The sequence below is a fragment of the Peromyscus leucopus genome, chromosome 8b (genome assembly GCF_004664715.2).
Source record: "Peromyscus leucopus breed LL Stock chromosome 8b, UCI_PerLeu_2.1, whole genome shotgun sequence".
NCBI lineage: Eukaryota > Metazoa > Chordata > Mammalia > Rodentia > Cricetidae > Peromyscus > Peromyscus leucopus.
In genome coordinates, this window is record NC_051086.1 from 98,162,911 (window position 1) to 98,190,767 (window position 27,857).

A 27,857-nucleotide genomic window follows, 5' to 3' on the forward strand; every position below is an offset into this window, starting at 1 on the left:
AGTAGGGACTGACGAGCCAGACCAGAAGCCCCAAGGTGAACCTCCAGGTTGTTCTCCGCTTCCTGGGGCAGAGGTGAGGCCAAGCTGTGAGCTTATTAACTAACGCCTGGTGAGGTGTAGGGAAAAGTGAGGGGGGAGTGAATGTTATACACACATAAAATTATGTTTATAGAAATCCGGGGCAGAGATGCAGCATGGGAGCAGGTGCAGCCAAGCACTGTATCCTGTTAGCACGTCCTGGCAGGCAGGGACTGGGGACACGGGCTTGAAACCCTTTCTGGCAGTGAGGGTGGGACAAGGGCCTGGTGTTTGTTTCCAAATGGCAGGGGAGGCGGGAACTGGGGAAGGTGGTTAGAGGGGTGTGGCCATCCCAGTGACCACTGGATTTTGGCTCTGAGAGACTCAGGGTAGGGAGTTCTGCACTGGCTTCCCTGAGAGCAGCCATGCGCAGTGCCTGGGGAGAGGCGCTGTGTCCTCCTCCCTTGGACCCCATTAGGTGGAGCTGGGGTGGTAACAAAGAGTCCAGGGCTCCCTGCCAGGATGTGTCTAGGTGTGGGCAGCTCTGTGCATCAGCGGCAGAGGCTGTGGGAGAAGGTGTGGATGGTAGGGGAGAAGTCAGTAGTCACTCCAGTCACCCCAGTCACCAGGACTGGCTCAGACAGGACCTGCAGTAAAGGAAGGACGGTTGTTAGGTCTTCAGTCACCCCGATGGCATCAGAGAGAATGGTGGAGATCCCAGGCCGAGCCCTTGGAGGGGGAGACCCAGTCCCCCCCTCCTTTTCCTGTAAGACAGAGGGTCTGATCACCCCTCCAGAGATGGCGTCATGGGAGGCAGCAATACCCTGGCTGGAATCTCCAGAGGCAGACAGTGGTGGCCTCCCCGCCCGGCCCCCACCTGTTTAATGGCGGCCGGCTTTCTTGGACCTCTTGGTGGGGGATTTGCAGCTGCGGAGGGCGTCTGTGTCACGAATGCGCTGACCCTTGAACTTGGCTGGTGAGGAGCAGGTGGCATCTGGCCGAGAAGTCTTGGCTTCCAACCACCTGCGGAGACAAAGAGTTGCTGGACTTGGGGAAGCTGGGTGGGGATGCTTGGGGAAGGGGCAGTGACCAGGATGGACTTGGCCCTAGAAAAATCTGGAGCTGTCATCTTCATTGGACAAGTGAGAAAACTGAGCCACTCGGTCCCAGACCCACTAGGTAGCCAACTAGGATGTATGTCCAGGCTGTCCTACGCAGGACCTTCATGTGAAGGGGAAACTGGGGATATGTGGAGGAATATGCTCACCGCCGAAGGCCACGGAGCTGGCAGGTGCATTTCCATGGGTTGCTGGTGAGAGTGAGGGTCTCCAGGTTGTCGAAGGGGAAGGTGGAGGGCAATTGGTTCAGGCGATTGTTCTCCAGATGGACGTGTTTCAGTGTGGTCACACCCAGGAAGGCACCATCTGAGATCTGGGAGGGATGGAAGGCAGAAGTCAGAGAGCCTCACCTCCCGTCCAGGCTCTCCTAGCTCTCTCCTCAGAGGCCGGAGGCCTGGACACAAGCAGCCTGTTGAGGAGCTGCGATTTTCCAAGAAGAATGACCGAGTTGTCTAGATGATGTAATCCACAACACCCTTTGGAGATGGAAGGTGTCCTTTCCAATATGTAGATGGAAAATGTTCGGGCCTTTGGCCAGGATCACCTAGCCGGTAAACAGTAGTTGCAGGGCCACACCTTGCCCCCCACCTCCAAGACAGCACCCTCCCTGCACAAACACTGGTCTGGGGAGCAGCCAGAGCTTGGCTCGGAGAGCCCAGGCTGGCACACAGTGAACCTGGTTAGTGTTTGGTGGGATGGGCAGTGAGCCCAGGCTCCCCACATCCCCAGGGTCCCAGGATTTCTCCCAGTACTGTCCTCATTGCTCCTCTGCCCTCTGCCAGATGCTATTTGTGGAGCCACCTTGGTGGGGACTTTGGCCAGGATGGACAGCTCCAGAGGAAATGTATTGGTGCCCTCATCTGAGCCCTGGTGCCACAGTTCCCGTCTGGGCTCCCCATTCCAAATTGTTCTACTGCCCACCACTCTGGCACTAGGGTGGTCTGCCTTCAGCTGGAGTGAGGCCAGGCTGAAGAAGGCCCACAGAAAGCTCTGTCTACCCAGACAAGGTTACCCCGGCTCAGATTGGCTTCTGCCCTGAGCTCCCTGTCTGTGTCCTCTCTCACAGCCCAGGTTGGGATGTGACATTCTCTAGTAACAAAACTGTCCTCTATCTTGTTCTGGTCCTGGCCCAAACCTCCTCCTGGCTGAAACTGTGTGCCAGGGGCATGATTTTCTAGTTCCAAGAAGAGGATTTTGCTCCTACATAGCCCCACCTGGCTAGACTGGTCATCCCAGTGGGGGATGAGAAGGGGACAGAGGTCTAATGACCAGGGAAGACAAAAGTCAACACTATCTGGGGGACAGTGAGACAGTCAGTCTGTTCTGTGAGGAGACACTTTGGGGGGTGTGCCGAGGATCACATGTGTTCCTTCACGGGCCCCATGAGCGCCAAGCCTGCACCTTGGTGGAGCCTTTTGTCTGTTTCCCTACTCAGTTGAAATGGACCTCAGGTTGCAGTAAAATTGGGTGTGTTCGGGCCCACAGAGGGGATGGGGCATCCATCAGGGTCTCTGAGGGTACGGAAGAAGTCCCCTAAAGGCATCCCCCCCCACTCATCCTCCAGCCCCTCATTTTACCTTAGCACACTGGCCAGCCCCACCAAGAACAGGGACTCTTTGTGAGTCGGAGTCACTCAGCCTCTCTGTAAGGTACCTCAGTGGACAAACCTTCCTTTATGGGATGGCAGGCTTACTGGAGACCGGGAAAACAGCAGAGGAAGGGCGGAAAGCTCGACAGGAAGAGATGCCTGCTGCTCAGTGTGGGGCTTGGGGGCAGACGCCTCCCCAGAGGCCATTTGTGAGACCAGAACAGCCCATCTCTTATAAGGAGGAGTCCCGAGAGAGCATTACTGAGAAGCATAGTGACCAGGTGAGGGAGAGAGCGATAGGGGTTGGGTGATGTGTCAAAGTCGGAGAGAGGTGGCAGGGCTCCTTGCTTTGATGATAACTGGGGGGGGGGTAAGGAGTCCAGGAGGAGGGACTAGGCTGGCCTCCCAGCAGAGAAGGAGCGAGGACTCTGCAGCCAGGGCACTCACCTTCTCCAGGTTGGTGTCGTCTAGCCAGAGGGTCTCCAGGTATCGGCCGAAGGACTGGAAGGCGTTGTCTGGGATGCTCTTCAGAGGGTTGTGGGACAGCTTCAGCTCCTCCACCACCCGAAGTTTGCTCAGGGCAGCCGAGGGGTAGCTAGAGAGCTGGTTCTTGTCCAGGTGGAACTTGGCGAGGTTCTCCACATCCTCCAGGGCTCCGGGCTGCAGGGAACTGAGGGCGTTTTCTGACAGGTAGAGCCAGCGCAGGTCCTTGGCGCCCTGGAAGGCTCCAGCTCGCAGCTCTCGGATTTTGTTATTGTTGAGCTGCAAGATGAAGAGGTTGACCAGAGGAGAGAGCAGGCCCCGGGGCAGCTCCGAAACCTTGTTGTGGTCTAGATAGAGGTAAGTGAGTTCAGTCAGGTCATCGAAGGCTCCAGCTCGCAGCACCCGGATGTCGTTGTGGGACAGGTACAGGTAGATGAGCTGCTTCAGGCCTCGGAAGGCACCGGCGGCCACCTCGCGGATGTTGCAATGTTGCAGGTGCAGCGAGACCAGGTTCGGCATGGTCCGAAACGAGTTGGCAGCCAGCACTGGGAAATTGTTGCGCTGGAGGTTGAGCAGTTTGGTTGTCTCTGACACCTTGGGGATCTTCTGCAGCCCCACCTTGTCACAGATGACATGCTGCAGGTCGCCATGGCAGTGGCAGTTCTGGGGGCAGGCGGCCAGCGCCGGCAAGAGGATGGCAAAGAAGCTCAGACTGAGTAAGAGCACGCGGGCCATGGCCGGGATGCCTGGAGTCAGGGCTGGGGGCTGCGGCGGCGGCCGGGCGCTGGCGGCAGCAAGTCCTAGATTCTTGGGTCTCTCGGCCCATTTATAGGGCAGCCCTGACCGCAGCTGGCAGCGGAGCCAGCTACTACGTGGAGCATCGAAGCCACTGACTTAACCCCCTCCCGCCCAGAAATGCGCCCCCTGTCCTGGATGGCTGGGGGCTCTTTCCACAGCAGGAGATCATGCGTAGTGTTGGGGACCCTTTTCCCGAGCCCCAGCCCCTTGCTTCCGGCTCGCAAACTCCATGCATCACTTCTCCCTATCCTCCTCCACCTGGACCCCCCACCCTTCTGGTGGGGCAATAGATGTGTTGAGGACCTCTGAATTTCCACTGGGCAGAGGGAGGCGTTCCCAGAACTTATTTATTTGCTCAAGTTTGAGACTCCACGTCCCCCTCCCCCATACACCCTTGGCAGACAGGTCACCCTGGGCTCAGGGAGGGAGGAAGTGGGGCCCGACAGCCGGATGCGTCTCGCCGCTGTCTGGCAGCGGTGCTTTAATGGATGGGGCTGTTTGTGCCCTGCAGGCGAAGCGTGCGAGCACCTCTGTGGGTCGGGCCCCGCTTCTGGGTAGACCCTCCTCAGTTCACCGCAAGGAGATGGGAGAGCTGGTTAATGATGCTGGTTGACAATGGTGCTCTCGCCTCTGGCCCTCCTCCGAGTCGTGTCGCCAGGCCTGTGGGAGCCCAGGTTGTGGGCTTTCCCATGACCCCTCTCTCTTAGTTCTGGGCTTCCTAGTCTGTCCTTTGCACCCGCATTCCCCTTTTCTAGGGCTGAAGGCTAAACAGAAAAGTGGGAATTGGTGTGTGTGGGGAGTGAACCACAGGCCACTGGACAAGCACGGTTGCACATTCCCCTCCTTAATCTCCCCAAATATCCCCATTTCTGGATCCTCCCCTCCCCCGTGGTTAGGACCCACCCCTAAGGGGGTCGCATAGTGGCGGCCCAGTGGCGCCAATGTGTACTTGGCAGAGGCCAGACCTGGGCAATGACCCCAGGACTGTGTGAGCTGGTGGGAGGTGGGGTACTGGCTACAGGCGACAAACCTGGGCCAGATGCGAGGCTGTGGGCAGCCCCGCCCTAGTGGACCCGGCTTCTGTTCACTCGCCAGCCACTCTGTCTGGAGTCCTGTGGAGAAGGCTGGGTGAGCAGGCAGGTTACAGTTTTGGCCCAGGGCGAGCTCTGGATTGCCTGGCAAGAGGTGCTGTCTGTTTTGGGAGGTGGTAGAGGAACCATACCCCAACTATGCCAGAACCACACCACCTGATACACGGGAATGGAGGCCACCAACAGAGACCTGATAGAGTACAAAGTATCTGGACCTCATGACATCCACTACATAGTTATGGGGTTTGGTCTCCAGGCCTGTTCTTCCCTAAGCTCCTCTGACCCCTTGCCTCTAGAATGCAGGGTGTGTGGGTCGTTTTTGGCCTAGAATATTCTCTGACGGTATTTAGGCTGGTTGCTAGTTTTTCTGTTGCACAGGATGTTCTAACCACTGGAGGTGCCACAGACCTTTTAAATTCTGCTCGGGCTATATTTTTGTTTTGATGAAAATAAATGCATAGGAAAGTCTCCAGAACTTTCAGGGGCACCCATCCTAAGACCAGGCGCTTGTCCCAGGTTGGAAGGGATTTGTGTCTGTGTGTCTGTACGGCTCCCAGCTAGATCAAGCAAAGCAGGCTGGCTTTCTCATCAAGTTTATGAGGCCTTTGGCTAGGAAGAGAGGGACAGAGGATGTGGTGGCCTGAAATCGAGAAGGTAGGACTGAATCAACCTGGAGATGGGAGAAAAGAAGTATGGGCACTGCTGATGCCAGAGGCCACAGGCGCCACAGGGGAGTGACAGAACCCTGGCCATTAGAGACTGGCTTCTATTCTCAAGTTTGTTTCAGACCCGGGGCCCTGCAGAGATCTGCACTCCTGGCTCCTGACCTCTGGCTCCTGTCCCCTCACCCCAGATCTCACCATTCAGCTCCCCAGGGTAGGTCATCTCAGCCCTCTGCTCTCACTCAGTTCCCTCCAAGCCGTCTTTCTGGCCCCTCTAGGTTGTTTATGGAACCACAGAGAACAGTCCCGTGACCTTCATGAACTACCCCGAGGACACCCTGGAGCAGAAGGCTGAAAGCGTGGGCAGAATTATGCCTCATACGGAGGTGAGCCCCCGACGGATGCCCCCAGAGCCCACCTCACACCACTTGAGGACAGTTGGGGCTTTCCGCCAGGCATCCAGACATCTCGCTCAGCTATAGAGGGCCCCAGCAACGGGGGCTTGCTGGACCTGGCCCGGCTTTGTGGGTTGAAGCGAGGAAGGGGAAGAGCTGGAGCAGCCGCCCCGAGCAGCCGCCAGCTGAGCCTCTCCTCAGCCACCCTTCCTGTCTGAGGCGTGTTTTTGCCAAGCCCACTGTCTGTCTTGGGGCAGCGAGACCAGTCTCAAAAATGAGCCAGAACAGAGATTTTTTTTTTTCCTTACGCAGCTCTTACTTCCCGTGGGCCCCGCCTCTTGCTCTTTTGTCTGAGCATAAACTCTTCTTTTCCCAAGCTCTCTGTCCCTTGAAGGCCCCTTACACTTCAAAGGCCCGGGACACTCCCCAGTCTCAGACTCCTAGCTATGACTCCTCTGTGGCTCCAATCATGTAGCTCTCTTCGGCTATTACTGAGTGTCTGTGCTTCTGGGATGCACCCTGGGCACTGTCAGAGAGACCTCTTTCTCCCGTCCCCGAAGTGCAGACATGGAAGCAGGCAGACCCAGTTTTCCTTGGCACATTGGCTGGGGCTCTTTGTCTACTAGGATTTCGGGTTCTCCCTCTCCCGATCACATGGCACAGCCATTCTGTCATCGTCGCTTTCTTTGCTGCCTTGTGGGAAGTGAGGGAGACAACGATCTCCCCTTCTACATGGCTCATAATTCAGCATCTGGCCTGGCACTCTCCGGCCTCCTTCAAGGCTGCTCACTACCCGCCCTGTCCCCTCCGGTGTGAAAATACAGCAGGAATTTAAAAGGCGGGTGGCACCCCCTACACACACACACACACACACACACACACACACACACACACACACACCCTCCCCATGGTTCAGGCCCAGTGTGGTTCTCTCTCCACGCCGATGGGTCTATTCTAGCTTCATGTTCTTTTCCCTGGTCTGGGATGAGTACAGCCAGCAGCTTCTCATTTCTGGGAGGGGCGGGGGAGAAAGGAAAGCTCCCCCCACCCCAGTCCCCAGGGAAGCCAGAGAGTAGGAGGCTCAAGCTGGAAACTGACCTGCTGTCTCAGGCCCAGATCGTCAACATGGCGACAGGGGAGCTGACCAAGCTGAACACGCCGGGGGAGCTGTACATCCGAGGCTACTGCGTCATGCAGGGCTACTGGGACGAGCCACAGAAGACCTTTGAGACGGTGGGACAGGACAAGTGGTATCGGACAGGGTGAGATGGCGAGATGATGTGGACGCTGGCTCCCAAGTAGGGCTGGGGTCCTGAGGCTGAGCTAGGAAACTAAACCAGCACACGGAGGCCATGGGTCCCTCTTGTCCTAGAGACTTGGTTTCCAAAATTTGTCTGGGCACAAATCGTGGTAGAGCTCTTGGATGCTACGTGTGAGGCTACAGATTCAATCCCCAGTGGCGTGGGAATGTGGGGGATGGGGAGAAGGAAAAAAAAAAAAACCAAACCCTTGCTGGAGCTGTATCTTAGTTTCCAGTGTCCTTTCTAGTACAGTGAGGTGCTGGGCTCGGTCTTCAGCACCACGTGAACTAGCACGGGGCACACAGCTGTAATCCCAGCACTTGGTAGAGGGCAGGGTCATCTTCAGCTCCAGAGTGTGTTGAGAGCCAACCTGAGCTGCGTGAGACCTTGTGCCCAATAATGGAAGAAAGAATGGGTTGTGGATGCAGTTCAGTGGGTAGGGTGCTTGTCTTGCATGCACAGAGTCCCGGGCTCCACCCATAGTGCCACATAATCCCGGGCGTGGTGTGCACGTTTGTAACCCTAGCGCCTGGGTGGTGGAAGCAAGAGTATTAGAAGTTCAAGGTTACTCTCGTGTGACCCTGTCTCAAAACAAGCAACAAAGAAATTCCCCTAAGTCAAAATGTGTGTCATGGGGGTGAACCCACTTCTCACAGTGGTGAGACACCGGGGCATCACAGGACATTTGCGCCCCCAGAGTCTGAGCCAGTCTTCAGGGAGTTGTTTGCTAATCAAACACAAGGAAGGACCTCTACAAGAGCAGCCAGAGCTCTTAACTGTTGAACCATCTCTCCAGTTCCTAGATTTCTCTTCCTTCTTGCCTGCCTTTCTTTCCTCCTGTCGTTCTTTCTTCCTGAAGCTGAGGCCTGAACCCAGGGCCTTGCGAGGCAAGTGCTCTCCAGCTGAGCTAACCCCCCACCCGTGCGTGCGTGCGTGCGTGCGTGCGTGCGTCATGTATTAGATCCGCACATTCGCCGTCCACGCCTGCTATGCGTCAGTGCTGTTCCCAACCTGATGGATGTGGGAAGCAAGCTGAGAAGGAGCCTGCTTCTTCCCACGTGTCTGGTGGAAGAAGACAGATCATTTCAGACATCAAATAAATCAAATGGGGTCACAGGAGAGGAAGTGGCTGTGGTGGAGAAAGAGGATTTTCTTAGACCAGGGTCAGAGAAGGCCTCTGGAAACATTTGAGCTGAGACCTAAATGACTCAAAAAGAAGGCATCCATAAAGACAAGCTAATCTATAAATAAGAAGACAGAGAGAATGGGGTAGGTGATGTGCTGATTTTTTCCCCTTCTTCCAGCCTAGCCTATAGGTTCCAAAGATGTTTTTTGTTCCTGCGGGGACTCCTAGAATCTAGAGCAATGGGGGACACATAGTAGATGCTCAATAAATGTTTTGTGACTGAGTGAACAAGTGAGCTAGCGGACTAGCACCCTAACGCCGAGGTGAGATGCCACTCCCGGGTTTCTTCTTCCAGAGACATCGCCACGATGGATGAACAGGGCTTCTGTAAGATCGTAGGCCGCTCCAAGGACATGATCATCCGGGGCGGTGAGAACATCTACCCTGCAGAGCTGGAGGACTTCTTCCACAAACACCCACAGGTGCAGGAAGTGCAGGTGAGGCACCGTGAACCCGGTGGTACCCCAGGATTAGCTGGTGAACAGGAAGGGGTTTGCCTTAGGCTCCTGTTGCTGTGATGAAACACCGTGATCCAAAGCAACTCGGGGAGGAAAGGGTTTATTTCGTCTTAACTTATCGTAGTCCATCACCCAAGGGAAGTTGGGCTTGGGATTCAAGGCAGGAACCTGGAAGCAGGAACTGAAGGAGTGCTGCTTGCTCCCTGTGGTGGCTTAATCAGCCTGCTTTCTTACAACACCTAGGACCACTAGCCTAGGGATGGCCCCGCCCACAGTGGGCTGTCTCCTCCCACATCAATCATCAATCAACATAGGCTTCCCCCGAGGCCAGCCTGGTGGGGGCGTTTTCCTACGTGAGGTTCTCTCTTTCCAAATGACTCTAGCCTGTGTCAAGTTGACTTTAAAAATGCGCCAGCCCGGGGTTGCGGTGTGGTATTTGTCTTTGACCTTGGATAGGTGGTGGGAGTAAAGGACGCGCGGATGGGAGAGGAAATCTGTGCTTGCATCCGGCTGAAGAGTGGCGAGACCACCACAGAGGAGGAGATCAAAGCCTTCTGCAAAGGGAAGGTGGGACCCCCAACTGCCCTCACTCACTCACCTGCCTCTCCCTGTCTGTCATCCCTGGGGTGGAGGTGGGGTGGGGGTGGGGTGGGGGTGGGGGGATGTTGCCTGATGAACCCAACTTCCCAGCCAAGGGAGCGCTGTGACCTTGGCCAGCCTCACACTTCCCTCTCCGGTCTGCAGATCTCCCACTTTAAGATTCCCAGATACGTCGTGTTTGTGGACAGCTATCCTCTCACTATCTCAGGGAAGGTGTGTAAGGTGGAGGGAACTGGAGAGGGGGTACTGGAGAGGGGCAGGGCAGTGTGGGGTACTGGAGAGGCCCAGGTGCGGAAGGCCCAGTGGTCCCCACCTCTTCCTCCCTCCATAATGAGCTGGTGAGGCTGGCAGAGGAGGGTCCAAAAGTCACTTCGGGGCTTTCTTGGGTTTTGCTCTTGTCCCCCCTCCCCCACTGTCATTTCCTAGGCAAACCAAGGATGGTTGGTTACCATGGTACCAGAGCAGCAGACGCTCACTCTTGTCTTTCTTCTAGATCCAGAAATTCAGACTCCGAGAGCAGATGGAACAACATCTAAAACTGTGAAGCAAAAGAGGGACCTCCCAGAGCCCCTCAGTCCTCCCACACAAAGGAGGGTCCTCCCAGAGCCCCTCAGCCCTACCACACAAAGGAGGGACCTCCTCAGCCCTCAGCCCTCCCACACAAAGGAGGGTCCTCCCAGAGCCCCTCAGCCCTCCACACAAAGGAGGGTCCTCCCAGAGCCCCTCAGTCCTCCCACACAAAGGAGGGTCCTCCCAGAGCCCCTCAGACCTCCCACACAAAAGAGGGTCCTCCCAGAGCCCCTCAGTCCTCCCACACAAAGGAGGGTCCTCCCAGAGCCCCTCAGACCTCCCACACAAAGGAGGGTCCTCCCAGAGCCCCTCAGTCCTCCCACACAAAGGAGGGTCCTCCCAGAGCCCCTCAGTCCTCCCACACAAAGGAGGGTCCTCCCAGAGCCCCTCAGCCCTACCACACAAAGGAGGGACCTCCTCAGCCCTCAGCCCTCCCACACAAAGGGGGGTCCTCCCAGAGCCCCTCAGTCCTCCCACACAAAGGAGGGACCTCCCAGAGTCCCTCAGCCCTCCCACACAAAGGGGGGTCCTCCTAGAGCCCCTCAGTCCTCCCACACAAAGGAGGGACCTCCTCAGCCCTCAGCCCTCAGCCCTCCCACACAAAGGAGGGACCTCCTCAGCCCTCAGCCCTCCACACAAAGGAGGGTCCTCCCAGAGCCCCTCAGCCCTCCACACAAAGGAGGGTCCTCCCAGAGCCCCTCAGACCTCCTACACAAAGGAGGGACCTCCCAGAGCCCCTCAGTCCTCCCACACAAAGGAGGATCCTCCCAGCCCTCTCAGGCTCTCCTGAGCCCTCCCCATGCCCCTTGTCATCTTGAGGACTTGGCATAAAGAGTCCCCTGTTTGGCCAGTGTCTGGTTGGTGTGCTCTCTGCAGCTCCTGTGGGGTGGAGAAGGGAAGAGAGGAAAGGAGCCAGCTCCTTCAGATCAGCCCTCCAGGCCCTCTGCTGGACATTACCTACTTAATCTAAGCCGCACCCTGTCCCCTGGAAATCCCAAGGCCTTCCTTTTTCTTGTCTTTCTTTGTGTGTGTTGGTTTGAGACTGGATCTCCCTGTGTAGATTGTACTGGGATTCACTATGTAGACCAGGCTGGTTTTGAACTCACAGAGATCTCATTGCTTCTGCCACTGGAGTGCTGGGATCAAAGTCGTGTGCCACCATGCCTGCCTTAATTTTTGTTTTTTGTAAGCGTTACTCATTAATTGTTGTTCAAATTGTTGCTACAGATTAGTCCAGAAATAAATATTGCTGTGTTTCCCCCCCAGCACTGAGAATCGTAAAGCCCCTCACAGGATAGATAAGGACTTTTCCACTGACCTACACTCCCAGCCCAATAATTATGCATTTTTTTTGAAATAACAGATTTGAGGGCTGGAGAGATGGCTCAGTGGTTAAGAGGACTTGCTTCTCTTGCAGAGGATTTGAGTTTGATTCTCAGCATCCGCATTGGGCAGCTCACAACCACCTTAACTCCGCGGCTCCATAGAACTGCATGCCTTCTTCTGACCTCTGAGGGCACGCCCCCCCCCACGTGATATATACTTACACAGACTCATGTAAATAAATAAAAATAAATCTGTAAAATAACAGCTTTGTTGAGCAATAACTCACATCCTATCCAGCTCACCCACTTTAAAGCATATTTTCCTCCAGCATTTTTATATCTGAATGTAAGTATAACCATCACCAAAGCCAACTTTAAACATTGCCATTACCTCCTAAGGATACTCTCTAGGGGTTGGAGAGATGGATCAGTGCTAAGAGTACTGGCTGCTCTTAGAGAAGACGTGGGTTTGTTTCCCAGCACCCTATGGCAGTTCATGACCATCCATAGATCCAATTCCAGGAGATCCAGAGCCCTCTTCTTACCTCTGTGGGCTACCTGGTGTGCATACAATGTACAGGCACATACAAGCAAAACCACTTGTATACATTAAATTGATTCGTTTATTTTTTATTTTATGTGTATGAATGTTTTGCCTGCACATATGTTAATATACCTCGTGCATGCCTGCTGCCCTGGGGGTCAGAAGAAGGTGTTGACTCTTCTGGAACAGGAGTTACAAATGATTATGACCCTCCATGTGGGTGCTGGAAACTGAATCCAGGTCCTCTGCAAGAGCAACAGGTGCTCTTAACCACTGAACCACCTCCCCTGTTTCAAATATATTAAAAAAAAAAAAAAAGAAGAAAGAAAAGAAAGTCTGTGGTCTTACTGGGTATGGAGGTATATGTTTGTAATTCCACTACTTTGAAGGCAGAAGCAAGGTGATTGCTGTAAGTTCAAGGCTAACCTGGGCTACATAATAGCAAGTCCAAAACCAGAAAGGAAGGAAGGAAGGAAGGAAGGAAGGAAGGAAGGAAGGAAGGAAGGGAGGAAGGAAGGAAGGAAGGAAAACTTTATATTTATCATTCTTTATCTTTCTTAACCAACCCATTTTTTATTTTATTGTACAATTTTTGATTGACGAACCCAAGATTTCTCTAATGAACAGATTCTGCCTCAAAAACCCAAAAGAGCAATTTTAAAAAAAGTCAGAATGGTTTAGAACATGGAACAAGACGGGGGGGGGGGGGGCCGGGGGCGGGGTGAAGGTCAGTGGCCTGCCAGTGAGTAGCTAATCTTCATGGCCCTTGGCAGGTCCCTTGTCCAGAAAGAATGGTGGCATTAGCATGATCTTCGGGTAGACTCTATCCTCTGATGCCCAAAAGTCAGCCACTGGACACTTGAATAGGTCAACATAGCCAAGGGTTTCAGCGAAGGCAAACTTCAGGCCCCAGAAAAGTAATGTAGACAACAGTGACCGCAATTCAGTGACCTCACAGAGTGTCATCACCGCAAAGTTACTGGGAAACAAATGACTAATATTACTTGGTTGTGTGACTCCAAAAGCTAGTGGGACTTTGTTTCTCTGTCGTGGGGATGGGACCCTGGGCCTCAAGCATGCTTAGGCAACGTCACTTAGCTACATCTTCAGTCTCATTGACATTTTGTGTGTTTGAGGTCGGGTCTCATGTAGTAAGCTAGTCTCAATCTCCCTGTGGAGCTCAGGATGGCTGCTTAAACTCTGGATCCTCCTGCCTCCACTTCCCAAGTGCTACAGTGCCAAGTGTGTGCCACTATACAGGGCTCGCAATGATCTACTATTATTTTTATTGATGTTTAAATACTGTTTAATGACTGTAGGGTGTAGGTGTAGATGGCACAGCATACATGTAGAGACCAGAGGCCCACCTTCCAGAGCCCATTCTGTCCACCACACTCAAGGTGTTAGGCTTGCATCCTTGGGTGGATTTTGCCCTCCGAGCTGGCTTGCTGGCCCGTGGTTATTGATTTTAATGTTGAGTAAATTCAGGCAACTAAAATCCAAGTGAAGCCCGACTGGAATTTATGTGGTTGTTTCCCTCAACTCCACTGTTTCCCCACTTGAAAGAGACAGAAACAACCTTGTCGACAGCCCCGAGCTCCTGTGCATGGGGCTGCCCCTTCTGCAGCCCTGAGCTCCCTGCACGGCCGCCCCAGCATCAGCACCTCCTTACTTTTGAAGAGCTGAGTGTTCTGTTTAAGTTCCTCTTAAGGACTAGGCACCCTTCCAGATGCCCTCACATGCATCTTCTCTTGAAAGCTTCCCGGCAGCCCCATTAAGTTAGCATCAGTCCATGTCACAGAGGTGACCCTGAAACACAGGGAGATCCACTTTCTTGCCCAAAGTCATGAAGTCACCTGGTGGATTAAGAAAATCTCCCCAGCACAACTTCAGTTCTCTTGACTTGTATTTGTTTCTCTCCATCCCTTCTCGCTCTCCCTTTTTGTGAGACAGAAACATAGGCCAACCTTTAACTCTTGGCAATCCTCCTGTCTCAACCTCCCAAGTGCTGAGATTACAGTTGTGTGTCCCTATTCCTGGCATATGTTGTGTTCTTCTGTTGTTGAGCCAGATACCAAGGTTATCTAGAGATCTCTGTGAGTTTAAGGCCAGCCTGGTTTATGTAGTAAGTTCTAGGCCAGCCAAGGCTATATAGTGAGACCCTGTCTTAGAAAAACAACAACTAAACACCCAAAACAACAACATAAATGAAACCTGGATATGGAAAAGCAGAATTTATGAACATGTATGTTTTGTCTTAGAGTCACACAGTTGATGAGATCACTAACTCTGGCTAAAGGAAGACTAATAATTAATCTTAATGTCTACCCGTCTGTGGTTTGCATCCCTTTCTGCTTTCAAAAACGCATAAAAGAGGACCAACGAGAGAGGGATCAGTGGGTAAAAGACACTTGTCACCAAACACGATGCATTGAGTTTGGTGCCTGGGACCCACGGAGTAGAGGCAGGGGACTGACTCCTTTAGTTTGTCCTCGGATCCTCACATAAGCCCTGTGGTGTGGTTGTCCATACACATGCACACCCAAGTATGTGAAAAAGGTGCATAAAAGGCCCACAAATAGGGTTAATCGCAAGATGACAGCTGAGAGGTTCTGAACCACCATTGCTAAAGGCAGCTTCCTTCTCCCAGCGCTGTCTCCGGAGCCGTTAGTTTCATCGAGAGAAGATGTGAATCTTCTAGGCCCAGCTGTCTGAAGCAGGTTCATTTCGCACTGGTTATCACCTTGCCTGGATCCTCTCGCCAGAACACTCAGTCATGTTACATGAAGCATGTGCATTCCTTAGAGACAGCAAGAGAGAAAAGGCTAGACTCACTGAAGCTGGTACCCTAGGCTCAGGAGAGCTATGGCGTGGATGGTGTCTCATCTGTGTGTGCCCCGCTCTCCTGCAGCCGAAGGATAGGAAAATGACCCTCCCTGGGTCGTGTGCTCGGGGGCCACATACCACTGGGCTATAAAGCACTGAAAGACATTCTGTTTCTCGAGGGGATAAGGACAGAGAGCTTGGCCTGTTGTGTCCTGGTCCTCCTGGGTGGTATACATCCAGAACCTTACCTTCCTGAGAATCTAGAAAAGGGGATGAGAACTGCTTTGCAATGAGTGACTTCAAAGCCCATGATCCTTCCATCCTGGGGACAGTCCCTCCAAGTCTCTCCCGTGTGTCCTGCCTCTCTTGCACACACCACCTCTGCCACCTCTTCCATCAGATGCCAGGGATTGGCCTGACTCTGGCCACAGCCCACTCTCCTGGTCAAGCCAATACCCTGTGGATTCTTTTCTTTTTCTCTTTTCTGCCTTTCCCTCCCTCTCTTTCTTTAAAAATACGTTTATTTCATGTGTATGGGCATTTTGCCTGCATATGTCTGTGCATCACATGCACGAAGTGCTGGGGGAAGTCTGGAACTGGAGTTACAGATGGTTAGCCACAGTCTGGGTGCTGGGTCTCCTGGAAGTGATCTTGAACTCCTGATTCTCCTCCTTCCTCCACCCAAATTTTAGGATTATAGGGCTGTGCTGCCACACGTGGCTTTCTTTCCTTTCTTTTTTTTTTAAACCAAGTTTTTTTTTTTACTTAATTAAAAAGAATGTGATTGAGTATTTTGCCTACATGCATGTCTGTGTACTGCATGCACGCTGTAATTATTTATTTGATTATTATTGTGTGTGTTGTGTGCACACATGAGTTTGGTAGGAGGCGCCTGTGGGGGTCATAGGACCACTCTGTGGAGCAAGGCTCTCCCCTGTCACATATTTGTGTGTTCCAGGGACCACTCAGGTTAGCAGGGCAGCTGTCAGTCAGTTCTTGGCTGAGCCGTAATATCTGCCCCCTCTCTTTTTGTTTCTTTGAGACAGGCTCTGAGCACGGGGTGGGGGCACATAGGTGCCTAAAATCAGGTCATAGTCTAACTGACGGAAGAGACATAACCAAGTCAAGAGTCAGTTCAGTGACTACATTGTAAGCAACCGACTGAAAGAAGAGTTCTTGCATGGGTCATGACTAGGCTGTGAGTACGGCAGTATCCGGCAGGTGGCGCCGCAGACCCGAGGCCCAGGGCTCTCTAGCCGCGCCGGGAGAGGCAATACGAGGTCACGCACAGCCCGTCTGACTTCCGCCGGGGCGACCCACGCGGCTCAGCTCGGGGCACACCCTTGCTGGGCGCGCTGTCGAGGTCTCGGATCCCTGCCTTCTGCCGCCCTTGCACGCCATGGTTCCCTCCCGGGTCCGGCCCGGGAGATGGGCGGCCGCAGCCAGGGCGGCCCAGAGGCGCCCTCGTGTGGACAGCCCGGGACAGCCTCGGAGTCCCGAGTCCGCGAGCACGCGCGCGGCGCTTTACGTGCACGTGAGTGGGCGGGGCGGGGTGGGGTGGGGCAGGAGGAGGAGGCGGTGGCCGCGGCTGGCGCTGGTCCCGCTGTTGTTAGTCCACCTGGACTCTTTCCGTGCTCCCACATCACCCCTGGCCCTAGTATCTGTCCCCTACGTCCTGCCCCACCGGAAAAAAAAAGTCTTGTGCCAAAAGCCCTCAAGAGTGGTGCTCACCAGCTGGGTGACCCTTTGGAATCTGTTTGGTCATTCTGGGGCGCAGAGTGGCTTAGTTGTCGCAGCTACCGCTGACCAGCCACAGAAAGGGAATGGGGATGTGTGAGACCAACCCTGGAAGTGGCCTGGGCAGCCCAGCGTCCCACCGCGGCTTGCACACGCACCCCCTTGTCACCCAGTGGCCCTATTGCGAGAAGCGCTGCAGCTACTGCAACTTCAATAAGTACATCCCCCGCGGCGTGGAGGAGGGAGCCTTGCGGAACTGCCTGGTGACTGAGGCGCGCACGCTGCTGCGGCTCAGCGGGGTGCAAAGGTCGGTAACACCGAAGACCAGGGCTCGGGAGAGAGGACGCGATAGGTGGACGTCCCTTGGGGCTTGCCCAGCTTTTATGGCTCCATCCTCTTCCTCCAGGGTGGAGTCCGTGTTCTTTGGTGGAGGAACCCCGAGTCTGGCCAGCCCTCACACTGTGGCTGCTGTCCTGGAGGCCGTGGCACAGGAAGCCCATTTGCCTGCAGATTCGGAAGTCACATTGGAGGCCAACCCCACTTCAGCCCCGGGTTCCAGGCTGGCAGCTTTTGGAGCAGCAGGAGTCAACAGGCTGTCCATTGGTCTGCAGGTGACCCACCTCACCCACCCTGTGCCAGTTCACGCAGACCCCAAGGTGGCATTCAGTCACTGGGAAAACATTTCTGGGTACCAGGTCCCAGCAGACTGTGTAGTTACACTTTGTTTTGTCTGTTGCTGTACTGGCCTATACACTTCCTGAGGCAGGCTCTGGGATCATCATCATCATCATTAGTGTTGTCGTTGTTTTGAGACATGTACCCCGTAGCTCAGGCTAGCCGCAACTTTGATCTGTAGCCAAAGATGACCTTGAGTTCCTGATTTGTCTGCCTCCATCTTCTTAGTTTTGGGATTACAGACACGTGCGGCCATGCCTACTTCCTGTGGAGCTGGGGATTGAAGCCAGGGTATTCGAGGCAAGCGTTCCATAAACTGAGCTATATCTCCAGCCCTCATTACTATTATTATTACTTTGAGACCAGAACTCACACTATAGCTCAGGTTGGCTTCGTACGGCAGTCTCCCTGCCTCAGCCCTCCACCCGTTGGGATTACAGGCACAAGGCCTGGCTAGTTTACCCTTTTGGAATCCAGGGACTTAACACAGTACCTGCCACAGAGTAGGTGCTGCGTGAGTGTGGATGGGGAGGTGGTATGGCTGCCTGCCTGTAATCCCGGCACTTGGAGAAACGGACATCGGAGTCCTCCCCTCCCCTCACTTAATGCTGGCTAGCCAGACCTAACCATGTCGTTACCATGTCAGCTAAACTGTGGTTTTGACTCAGTGACTAAGGGAGCGAAAATTTAAGGAAGACTTCCAGTATCAACCTTAGGCTTATACACAACACACACACACACACACACACACACACACACGCATGCTCACACACACACACACCTGCCCTCACCCTCACATGTGATTGGAGATGGAGTGTGGTAAATACTGCCTCTAGAGGGAATCTGTAAAGAATGCTGGAGTACAGCCTGAGGGACACCCAGCCTGATGAAATCCCGGAAGCCTTCCTGCAGGAAGTGACGTGTGAGTGAGACAGAGCAGGTGTTTACCTGGCAAGGGGGTGTGGGAGGAAAGGGCACAGGATGTGGAAGAACTTTGCATGTTTTTGGGTGAAGCTGTGGCATTCCCTGTGACTGGAGAGGCTGGTGACAAGGCTGCCAGATAGGACCGAAAGCCTTCAGGTCTTGTGGGAGTTTGGGATTTCTCCTATCAGGGAGCCTCTGAAGGTGTGAGTCAGGAGAAATCTCTACTAGGTTGACCTCTGATGTTTCTGTATCCAGTATCTCCATTTACCACAGGGTAGACCACCTAGGGTTTGGGGTCATAACCTGATGGAGGATACATTGTATCTGGATGTTCTTGGTCAAAATGCTTCCCTCCCTCCCTCCCTCCCTCCCTCCCTCCCTCCCTCCCTCCTCCCTTTCTCTCCCTCCCTCCCTCTCAAGAGGTTTTCTAGCCTTCTCTGGCCTTAAACTTGTTATGTAGCTGAGGCCAGCTTTGAACTCTTGATCCTCCTGCTTTTACCACTCCAGGTATTGGGATTACAGATGTGCACCACCACACCTGGCTTCTAACAGGGAAACATCAATTAAATCTAAATTAAGAGATCCTTGGGTCTGGGTGTGGTGGTATACAATTGTCATCATTCATACTTTGCAGGAGGCTGAGGCAGGAGGATTAACCTGAGTTCAAAACCAGCCTGAGCCCTTTAGGGAGACCCTGTCTCAAAAGGAAACAAAAACACACAACAGGAGAGAGTTCTAGGGATTAAATTTAGCACCCTCCATCGAGGAGTAGCTCTGGGTACTGCCTGGACCACCTCTACGTTCTCGCTCCCTTCTGTGTGTTGTGTGTCCCTCACATCTGCGCCCCAAATAAGGCCGAGCCTCGCTGCCTCCCTCGGTCACACCCGACCCTCTCTCCCCAGTCCCTGGATGACACGGAGCTGCAGCTGCTGGGCCGGACTCACTCAGCGGGCGACGCTCTGCAGACGCTGGCCGAAGCCCGGCGCCTTTTCCCTGGCCGGGTGTCGGTGGATTTGATGCTGGGGCTGCCGGCACAGAGGGTGGAGCCGTGGCTCCAACGGCTTCAGAAACTGCTGCACCACTGTGACGACCACCTCTCCCTCTACCAGCTGACCCTGGAGCGGGGCACCGCACTCTTTGCTCAGGTGCAGCAGGGCACCCTCCCAGCGCCCGACCCCGACCTGGCTGCTGAGATGTACCAGGAGGGCAGGACCGTCCTTCGAGACGCTGGCTTCCGCCAGTACGAGGTCTCCAACTTTGCCCGGAACGTGAGTGCTGGGCCTATCTATGGCTGGAGGATTAGTGGGGTGCGATGTGACCGGGGACTGAGGCTTTCTGAAGGGAGGGGCTCCCGTCGGGTGCTTTCAGACCTGAGGCGGTGGGATATTCTCATCAGATAGAAGCCAGCATCACCGCCTTCTGTGCTGACAACTCCCTCCTTCCCCACAGGGGGCGCTCAGTACCCACAACCGGACTTACTGGCAGTGTGGTCAGTACCTTGGCATCGGGCCTGGTGAGTCGATTGTGAATAACCGAAAGCATGATTCAGGAGAGGAACATTCTGGTTGTGTGAACCTGGACTGCACCTTTAACCACTCAGAGCCCGTATTTCCTCATGCAAAATACACACAGCCTCTGTGTAGAACCGTGGAATGGGGATCTTCAGGCCTGTGCAGCCTCCGGCCGTGGTTCTGAGTGTGGTGTAGATGAGAAGCCCCTGGGGGCTTGTTGTAACCCTGAATGCTGGCCGGGCCCTCCCTCCGGGACTTCTTACGGGCAGGGCTGGAGCGATTTCCATCTATAGTGGTCTCCTCAGGGACCACTCTTTGGAAAGTCCCTGATTTAAATCCAGTAACTCACCATGTTAACTTGTATCAATGTGTGTGTGGGGGGGTTGTTTATTGATATCATCAGGAGCCCACGGACGATTCGTGCCCCGGGGAGCTGGAGGCCACACCCGGGAAGCACGGATCCAGACACTGGAGCCAGACAACTGGATGAAAGAGGTGATGCTCTTTGGTCATGGCACCCGGAAGCGTGTCCCCCTGGGCAAGCTGGAGCTGTGAGTACCTGGGCTCCTCCTTCACCCAGGGTCTCCTGTACCCCAGAAGCCCCTCCGTGTTTTTACATCTTTATTGCCCGCTTTGTGTCTCTCACTCTGACCATTACCATGTGAGTTCTGAGCATCCCATCCCATCCCATCCCATCCCATCCCAGCATTGGGTTTAAAGAATGTGAGATCGCTTCTCTAAGAGCCCATGTGGTTTTCTTTCAGGCTGGAGGAGGTTTTGGCTATGGGGCTGCGCACTGATGTGGGGGTCACTCATCAGGTAAGGGACTGGGGGTTTTTAGATGCATCAGCTCCTCCTAAGAGTCAGAGAATCAGTCATTTCCCAGACCCTACTCCCTCCATCCTCTGGGTTGACCACTGGAGGTTGGACCTGGCCAGCTGAAGCCTGATGGCAGAAGCAGCCGGCAGTGTAGTATAATGGTTACAACTATAGACTAGGGCTACAGAGCCCTGGTTCTGTTTTGGTTTCCGTTTTTCAAGACAGGGTCTCTCTCTGTGTAGCTCTGGCTGTCCTGGAACTCGAGTTGTAGACCAGGCTGGCCTCGAACTCACAGAGATTCACTTGCCTCTGCCTCCCAAGGGCTGGGATTAAAAGCGTGTGCTACCAAGCCTGTCCCCCATATACTCTTCAGTACCCTGAAACTTCGGATGGGAAGTGTAGTAGATAATGGCTGGTCAGATTCAGAGTTACTGTGAATGAAGTTTGACAACAGGAGAGAGAAGAAGAGATCTGTCCTCACTAGAAGCTGGGTTTGGGTCTCCACGCGCAGTAAGAATGAAAGTGCCCGCTTTCCCTCTGGCCGGTTGACCTGTCCGGCCTGGTGTTGATGAGCATCATTGCTCAGACCCCATACTGGACTTTCCCTGACCCCTTTCCGGATCCGGCCGCGTGGCCCTCAGCCAGCGCATTGCCGTGACTCTTCTCCTAGCACTGGCTGCGGTTTGAGCCCCAGCTAACCCTGTGGGACGCGTTCGGAAGCAGCAGAGAGGTGGAGGAGCTGTTGGCTCAGGATCTGCTGCTGCTGGACTACAGGTGTGTTGGTGCCGGGGGCCCTGGGGGTCCCGGGGAGCCCTGACTACCGAGGTAGGCGTGCGTGGGAGGGCTGCCATAATGTGTGTGCCCCCTCCTCTTCCAAGTGGCAGAAACAAGGAAGACCGGTAGAGAAGGAAGGGTCTGGGGAGTCCCCCGGGGTGCATGGGAAGGAGTAAGAATCACACCCAGGCCTCTCGGTTTTCCAGGGGTCTCCGGTGTTCCTGGGACGGTCTGGCTGTGCTGGACTCGCTGTTGCTGACTCTCCTGCCTCAACTCCAAGAGGCCTGGCAGCACAGGACTCCCTCACCTGTGTCAGGAGGATGACCAGCTGTTCCTCAGCGTAGGCCAGCACCAGCTGGACGTGGAAGGCTGAGCCAGCATGGTGGGCAGCTCTCTTGTGCCCGCGGGTGCCTGCCTCTCTGCTTTAAGTGGTATTGCTGGGCTCTGATATCCCCATGCGGATGGCTCCAGTGAACTGGAAGAGAGGACATCTCTGGTCCAGGAACTGGTATCCACACAGCATCCCAGGAGCTACAGATCAGCGTGTGTTCTCTGACTGGGATGTACTCATCACACACTGGCCTTTGTCGGCTCTTTTGGACACCCAAAACAAGCAATATTCGGAAGTCACTCTGCAGGGGACTGTGTCCATCAGAGAAGCCTCCCTCATTCTGGAGTAAAGCCCTGAGTTAGCTTGTATGATTCAATAGAACTAAATCCCCTCCAGGTATCTTAAACAAGAAAAAAACATAGGAATGGAATATTTACGAAACCATTTGAGAGGCTGGAGAGATGGCTCAGTGGTAAGAACACTGTGTCTAGAGGATCAGGGTTCAATTCCCAGCAGCCATGTGGCAGCTCACAACTATCTATAACTCCCATTCCAGGGGATCTGGAGCCTTTTTCTGACCTTTGCAGGTACCAGGCACATAATGTAGTATGTGGACATTGATGCAGGCAAAACACTCATATGCATACAATAGAAATAAATATCTTTTTTAAAAGAGATTTTTAGTCAAGGCCATTTGTTGTACAGAATGTATTCTATACTCTGGGTATGTCTGATTGTTTCCAAAGGGTTGGATTTGAGTTCAACTTTTAAAAAAAATATTTTAATTTTATCTGTCTATCTATCTATCTATCTATCTATCTATCTATCTATCTATCTATTTATCTACCTACCTACCTATCTATTTATTTGGTTTTAGGTTTTTCAAGACAGGATTTCTCTGTATAGTCCTGGCTGTCCTGGAACGGACTAGGCTGGTCAGAAATCCCCCTGCCTCTGCCCTCTGCGTGCTGGGATTAAAGGCATGTACCACCACCACCTGGCTTTTGAGTTTTTAAAAGGTATTTGTATGTGTGTGTGTGTGTGTGTGTGTGTGTGTGTGTGTGTGTGTGTGTGCCACATGTGTGCGGTGCCCATGGGAGCCAGAAGGGAGCATTGGCTCCTCCTGAGCTGGAGTTACAGACCAGTGAGAGCCGCCTTACTTGGGCGCCGCACTCTGACCCAGCGGAGGAGCAGCAAGCCCTGGCAACTGCGGGGCCATTTCTCCAGTCCGTATTTTTAACTTAAAAATGTGTTTTTGAGATGGTGACTTATGCACCCCAGAATGCAAATTCACTGCGAGCTGAAGAGAACGCTTCACTCTGATCCTCTGTGTCCGCCTCCCGAGGGCTGACTTTGCAGGCACCCGCCACCACACCCGTTTGTCGGAGATGCCGGACTTCACGCTGCCAGACAGATGCTACCAACTACCTTTTCAGCCCTTTCAGGTTTGGTATTTTTTTTTTATTAGATTTATCTATTTTACTTTATGTATATAAATATTTTGTGTTCGTGCTTGAATGTGCAGCATGTGCATGCCTGTTGGCTCCCCTGAACCTGGGGTTATGGGTGGTTGTAAAACCATGATGTGGGTACAGGAAATTGAACCTGGGTCCTCTGCCAGGGCAACAAATGCTCTTAACTGTTGACCCATCTCTCCAGCGCCCCAGGTTAAATATTACACAGCTTCATCGTTGCTTTGAAATGAAGGAGCTCATCATCTGTAGCGTGATCCCTTGAGACCAAGGGGTGTGTGTATGTGGAGGGGGTCATTTGACCAGTGATTTTGGCACTTACTGATTCTTTGCCAAGCCGTTTATCTATCTATCTATCTATCTATCTATCTATCTATCTATCTATCTATCTATTTATTCTTTTTTTCCCTCCAAGACAGGGGTTCTCTGTGTAGCTCGGGCTGTCTTAGAACTCACTCTGTACACCAGGCTGGCCTTGAACTCACAGAGATCCACCTGCCTCTACTTTCCAAGTGCTGGGATCAAAGGTATGTGCCACCACTGCTGGGCACTTTTTTTTTTCTTAAGACTTATTTATTTATGCATATGAGCGCTCTAATTGCATGTATGCCTGCATGACAGAAGAGGGCATCAGATCCCATTACAGATGGTTGTGAGCCATCATGTGGGTGCTGGGAATTGAACTCGGAACCTCTGGAAGAGCAGCCAGTGCTCTTAACTGCTGAGCCATCTCTCCAGTCCAGCCAAATCATTTAAGTTGTAGATCGCAAAGTATTGTTTTCTCACTCTCTTATTCCTTCCAAATGCAGTAATTGCCATTTCCCCATAAAAAAGAACTTTCCTTTGTTTTTGTTGCAGTGCCAGAAATCTGGGCTATGGCCTTGCTCAAGCCGGACAACTGTTCACTGCTGAGTTTCTCCTTTTTTTTTTAAATGGGCTGATCCTCAGTGTTAGAATCCAGATTGCTGCTCAGGCCGCGCTCACCTGCAGCAGCCTTGTCCTGTGATAGAAATGACAAGCCTGTGAGTCCCTAACCCTTAGCAGGCTCCTGAGGTGTTCACCTCATAGACCTCAGGTGGCCATACTCCTTAGCCCTGGGAGGGCCTCCATAGTGGGTATGCCTCAACCAGATGTGCCCTCCTCTTCAAAGTGGCATATTCCTTCCTCCTTCTCCTCTGCTGCCCGCAGGGGACTCAGAGACAGCCTGGTGATGGGAAACCTCCCCCTTCCCCTGAAACCTGTAGGAAGGGACCCCCTCTTTGCCTCGGGGAACTTGAATTCTCCTCAGAGCTCCAGTCATGTTGTCTTTGTGCCCATAACACTGGGGCCGGAATACTCCTCAGAGACTGTACTGTGCGGCTGTCTATTTGTGTATCTGTGGCACTAATACTTTTTCTTTCTTTCTTTTTTTGTGTTTCGAGACAGGGTTTCTCTGTGTAGCTTTGGTACCTGCCCTGGATCTCGCTCTGTAGACCAGGCTAACCTTAAACTCACAGAGATCCACCTGGCGCTGCCTCTCAGTGCTGGGATTAAAGGTGTGCGCCGCCACTACCGAGCACTAATACTTCTTTTAATAAATCTCTTACCCCAGAAGACAAACCTAGTGTCCCCTTGAGCCACTTCCAGCCTTTCATTCTTCCTCTGGAAATTGTATGCCGTGTGTGTGTGTGTGTGTGTGTGTGTGTGTGTGTGTGTGTGTGGTTTGTTTGGCTGTATGCTGTGTGTGTGTGTGTGTGTGTGTGTGTGTGTGTGTGTGGTTTGTTTGGCTGTATGCTGTGTGTGTGTGTGTGTGTGTGTGTGTGTGTGTGGTTTGTTTGGCTGTATACTGTGGTGTGTGTGTGTGTGTGTGTGTGTGTGGTTTGTTTGGCTGTATAATGTGGTGTGTGTGTGTGCTTTGTTTGGCTGAATGCTGTGGTGGTGGTGGTGGTGGTGGTGGTGTGTGTGTGTGTGTGTGTGTGTGTGTGTATGGTTTGTTTCACTATGTTGGGGCTGGAACTCAGGCTCTCCTGATGTTAAGCAGTCCTCCATCACTGAGCTACGTCCTCAGCCTAAGGTTCTGTAACTGATTCCTTATCATGGCAAAGGGTACCAGGGTGTCAGAAGTGATTTAGAAACCCTGCAGGTGGAAGCATGCGGGGCTCAGCCTCTGGCGGATGATGAAGGATGGTGCTCCCCCTACCTCCCAGGGGTGAGCACGTGTATTTCCCATGTGCTGGTGGGTGTGAATGCCAGTCCTTCTTTGACCCTGTGGTAGCTGTTACTCCCTCTCCTTTATTCATGAACTATTCATCTAGCACCAGTGGTGTGCCAGGCACTGTACTGGGCATGAACAGAGGAATAAGACCTGCCCGTGCTCTTAGGGAGCTTGATGCCATGTTGACAGATGTTCAGAGAGATAGAGCCTGGGTTGTTGGTGAAGGTGTTACAGACAGCTAGGGGAGCGTAAGGGCGTTTGCTTTTGAGGGTCCAAGAGGAAGGAAGGAAGGAAGTTTTGTTTCTCTTACCAATTCTTGTACCCCTAGAGCTCTGGACAGTCTAGGCTCAGAGCAGCTGCTGGGTCGCCTGCGCTGCTCATGGGTCCCTGCCCCAGCCTTCCCCTGATCTTGATATTCAAGAAGCTAGCATAACGCTGGAGGAGGTGTTCCATCAGATAAACTGGGCCGCTCGGGTTTCTCCTAACTGCCAGGGCTTGTGCCACCTGAGATGGCTGGGTCCTCCCTGCTGAGGCACCTCAGGGAGCCTGTGTAGAGGCTGGATGGGAGCCAGGGCCAGATCAGGGTGGCCCCAATCACCTCCCGTGACTCAGCCTCGTCCCACCCTTTCCAGATGAATCAGAACCTCCTGGAGGGGGGGCCCAGGAATCTAGCTGTTGAATCCGTCCTCAAGGCTCCAGACACAGGCCCGGTGGGGAAAGCCCTGAAGACTGTCTTCTGCTCCCTTCCATCCTGAGGAGGGGACAAGGGGATGGTTATGTCCCCATACGGCAGAGTGGGAGTGGAGCCCCCATGGCTTGTCCATGGAACGGATAATCTTCCCTTTGGGGACTTCGGCTGTTGTCTTCTCAGAACTGTTGTATTTTTAGACAGGGTCTCATGTAACCTGACCTTGAGCTCTGTGTAGCTGAAAGTAACCATTAACTGCTGATCTGCCGCCACCACCTCCCAAATGCTAGGATTTACGGGCATGTCCCACCATGCCTGGCTCTTCTCCTACACTGACATCATTTCTAGGTTCCATGTAATACCTAATGCAGTATAAACCTATGTAAACAGGGCTGTCGAGATGGCTCAGTGGCTAAAGGCACTTGTCATCAAACCTCACAACCCTAGTTTTGGTCCCCAGGACCTACATGGTAGGAAAGAGCTGCCTCCTGTAAATTGTCCTCTAACCTCCACAAGAGTGCCATGGTGTGCCCAGACACCCTAAATAAATAAACATAATTTTTAAAAATGTTGTGGGGGGCGGCATTGCTGGGGTGGTAGCTAATCTGTTAAGAGCAGTTGGTGCTTTTGCAGAGGACTTGGGTTCAGTTCCCAGCACGTACGTCATGACTTACTCACCAAGTTCCAGGGGGATCTGGCGCCCTCTTCTGGCCTCTGCAGGCACCGGGCATGCATGTGGTGCACATACAAGCAAGCAAACACTCGTAAACTTTTTTTTTCAAAGATAATTTTTAACTGAAAATAAATAATATAAATAGTAGACTGCATTGTGTAGGGCAGAAATGACAAGGAAGAGAAGATGTCGATGTTCAGTACAGAATCAGTCCCCCCCCCCCAAAAAAAAAACCAAAACTCCCCATTGGGAATTTCTCGAATCTGCAAATCATGAACCCACAGATACACTCTTTGAGCAGCTACGGTGATGGTGATCCATTTTACCCTGGCCCTACTCTGTGGCCCCATCCTTTTCCTGGGATAGAAGAATAATCTCCTTTGCTTGAGTCAGCAAAGAAAGCCATGGAGTGAGGTGACTGAGTTGTGTAGCTGCCCGGTGTTTGCTACTTCTGTTTGCTCCTACTCCCTAGAGTATAGGGGAGCCCAGCATCCTGAGAAGGGGCAAGAGATGTGCTCAGCCCCAGTTGTAAGAAGTAACGGGTGGACCACTGTCTGTGTGTCCCTCTGGGGCAGGGACCTGCACTATTCCAACAGAGAGACTGTCATATGGCAGTGGTCTCAGAGTGGAGCCAGTGGTGGGCAGAGGAGCAGCCAGGCATGGGAGATGAGCAGAAAGAGAAATTAGCATTTGCTGTGTAGCTAGTATATTTTCAGGTAGTTAGGACAGCATAATGGAGACTAAACTGTCAGATGCAGTCTGTGGTCCCAGCATTCAAAGATTAACCGTTACTAGGCTGGGTGTGGTCGTGTGGCTCAGTGGTTGAGTGCTTGCCTGGCAGGCAGCAACCTTGAGTTCCTTAGCCAGCTCCGAGAGGATGAAGATTTCCCACTGTTACGGTTCTGTGGATATGACGGGGATGTGGCTTGGGTCTTAGAGGCTTGCCAACTGGTGCACTGAATACACCTGGCAGATGTCCAACACTCGCAGTCCTTGCCCCCAGGAAATGAAGACAAGAACCTCAGGAGTTCAAGGTCAGCTTCAGCTCCATAGCATTGGGACAGCATGGGCTATATGGGGCCCAAGCTCCAAACTA

General features: G+C 53.1%; 3 protein-coding genes across 4 annotated transcripts in view; 2 read left to right on the forward strand and 1 right to left on the reverse strand.

The window, feature by feature from the left end:
- Positions 1 to 11,856, forward strand: part of Acsf2 (acyl-CoA synthetase family member 2) — a 43,284-nt gene extending 31,428 nt beyond the window's left edge. Inside the window, exons 11-17 of one of the 2 annotated variants that reach the window (XR_005090289.1) lie at positions 6,037 to 6,144; positions 7,264 to 7,415; positions 8,936 to 9,077; positions 9,555 to 9,665; positions 9,843 to 9,911; positions 10,192 to 10,292; positions 10,641 to 11,856. Coding sequence is in view for 1 of the 2 variants with exons in the window: in XM_028868971.2 (XP_028724804.1) it covers positions 6,037 to 6,144; positions 7,264 to 7,415; positions 8,936 to 9,077; positions 9,555 to 9,665; positions 9,843 to 9,911; positions 10,192 to 10,242 (633 nt within the window). In the remaining variant the exon portion in view is untranslated. Of the gene's footprint in view, positions 1 to 6,036; positions 6,145 to 7,263; positions 7,416 to 8,935; positions 9,078 to 9,554; positions 9,666 to 9,842; positions 9,912 to 10,191 lie in introns of both variants that reach the window. The other variant, XM_028868971.2, reaches the window with a different exon arrangement.
- Chad (chondroadherin) lies at positions 143 to 6,020 on the reverse strand. Its single transcript, XM_028868972.2, has 4 exons — positions 3,172 to 6,020; positions 1,286 to 1,449; positions 896 to 1,041; positions 143 to 665 (listed from the first exon to the last, which is right to left on the reverse strand). Exons 1-3 carry the CDS (start codon positions 3,940 to 3,942, stop codon positions 900 to 902), a joined length of 1,077 nt encoding a protein of 358 aa, XP_028724805.1. The 5' UTR covers positions 3,943 to 6,020; the 3' UTR covers positions 143 to 665; positions 896 to 899.
- A 4,385-nt stretch (positions 11,857 to 16,241) lies between the features above and the next one.
- Positions 16,242 to 22,151, forward strand: Rsad1 (radical S-adenosyl methionine domain containing 1). Its single transcript, XM_028868970.2, has 9 exons — positions 16,242 to 16,497; positions 16,874 to 17,007; positions 17,107 to 17,311; positions 19,202 to 19,567; positions 19,749 to 19,812; positions 20,214 to 20,361; positions 20,575 to 20,629; positions 21,300 to 21,403; positions 21,610 to 22,151. The coding sequence occupies exons 1-9, from the start codon at positions 16,363 to 16,365 to the stop codon at positions 21,725 to 21,727; spliced, it is 1,329 nt and encodes a 442-aa protein (XP_028724803.1). The 5' UTR covers positions 16,242 to 16,362; the 3' UTR covers positions 21,728 to 22,151.
- Positions 22,152 to 27,857: the final 5,706 nt, after the last annotated feature.

What these genes read in the sequence shown, in the direction of transcription:
- Rsad1 (XM_028868970.2), top strand. Translation starts at nt 16,363, where the DNA reads ATGGTTCCCTCCCGGGTCCGGCCCGGGAGATGGGCGGCCGCAGCCAGG. An exon ending in GCGCGGCGCTTTACGTGCAC is followed by an intron (nt 16,498 to 16,873) that starts GTGAGTGGGCGG and finishes CTTGTCACCCAG; the next exon opens with TGGCCCTATTGCGAGAAGCG. An exon ending in ATGTGGGGGTCACTCATCAG is followed by an intron (nt 20,630 to 21,299) that starts GTAAGGGACTGG and finishes CTCTTCTCCTAG; the next exon opens with CACTGGCTGCGGTTTGAGCC.
- Chad (XM_028868972.2), bottom strand. Translation starts at nt 3,942, where the DNA reads ATGGCCCGCGTGCTCTTACTCAGTCTGAGCTTCTTTGCCATCCTCTTG. An exon ending in ACGACACCAACCTGGAGAAG is followed by an intron (nt 1,450 to 3,171) that starts GTGAGTGCCCTG and finishes CATCCCTCCCAG; the next exon opens with ATCTCAGATGGTGCCTTCCT. An exon ending in CAGCTCCGTGGCCTTCGGCG is followed by an intron (nt 1,042 to 1,285) that starts GTGAGCATATTC and finishes TTGTCTCCGCAG; the next exon opens with GTGGTTGGAAGCCAAGACTT.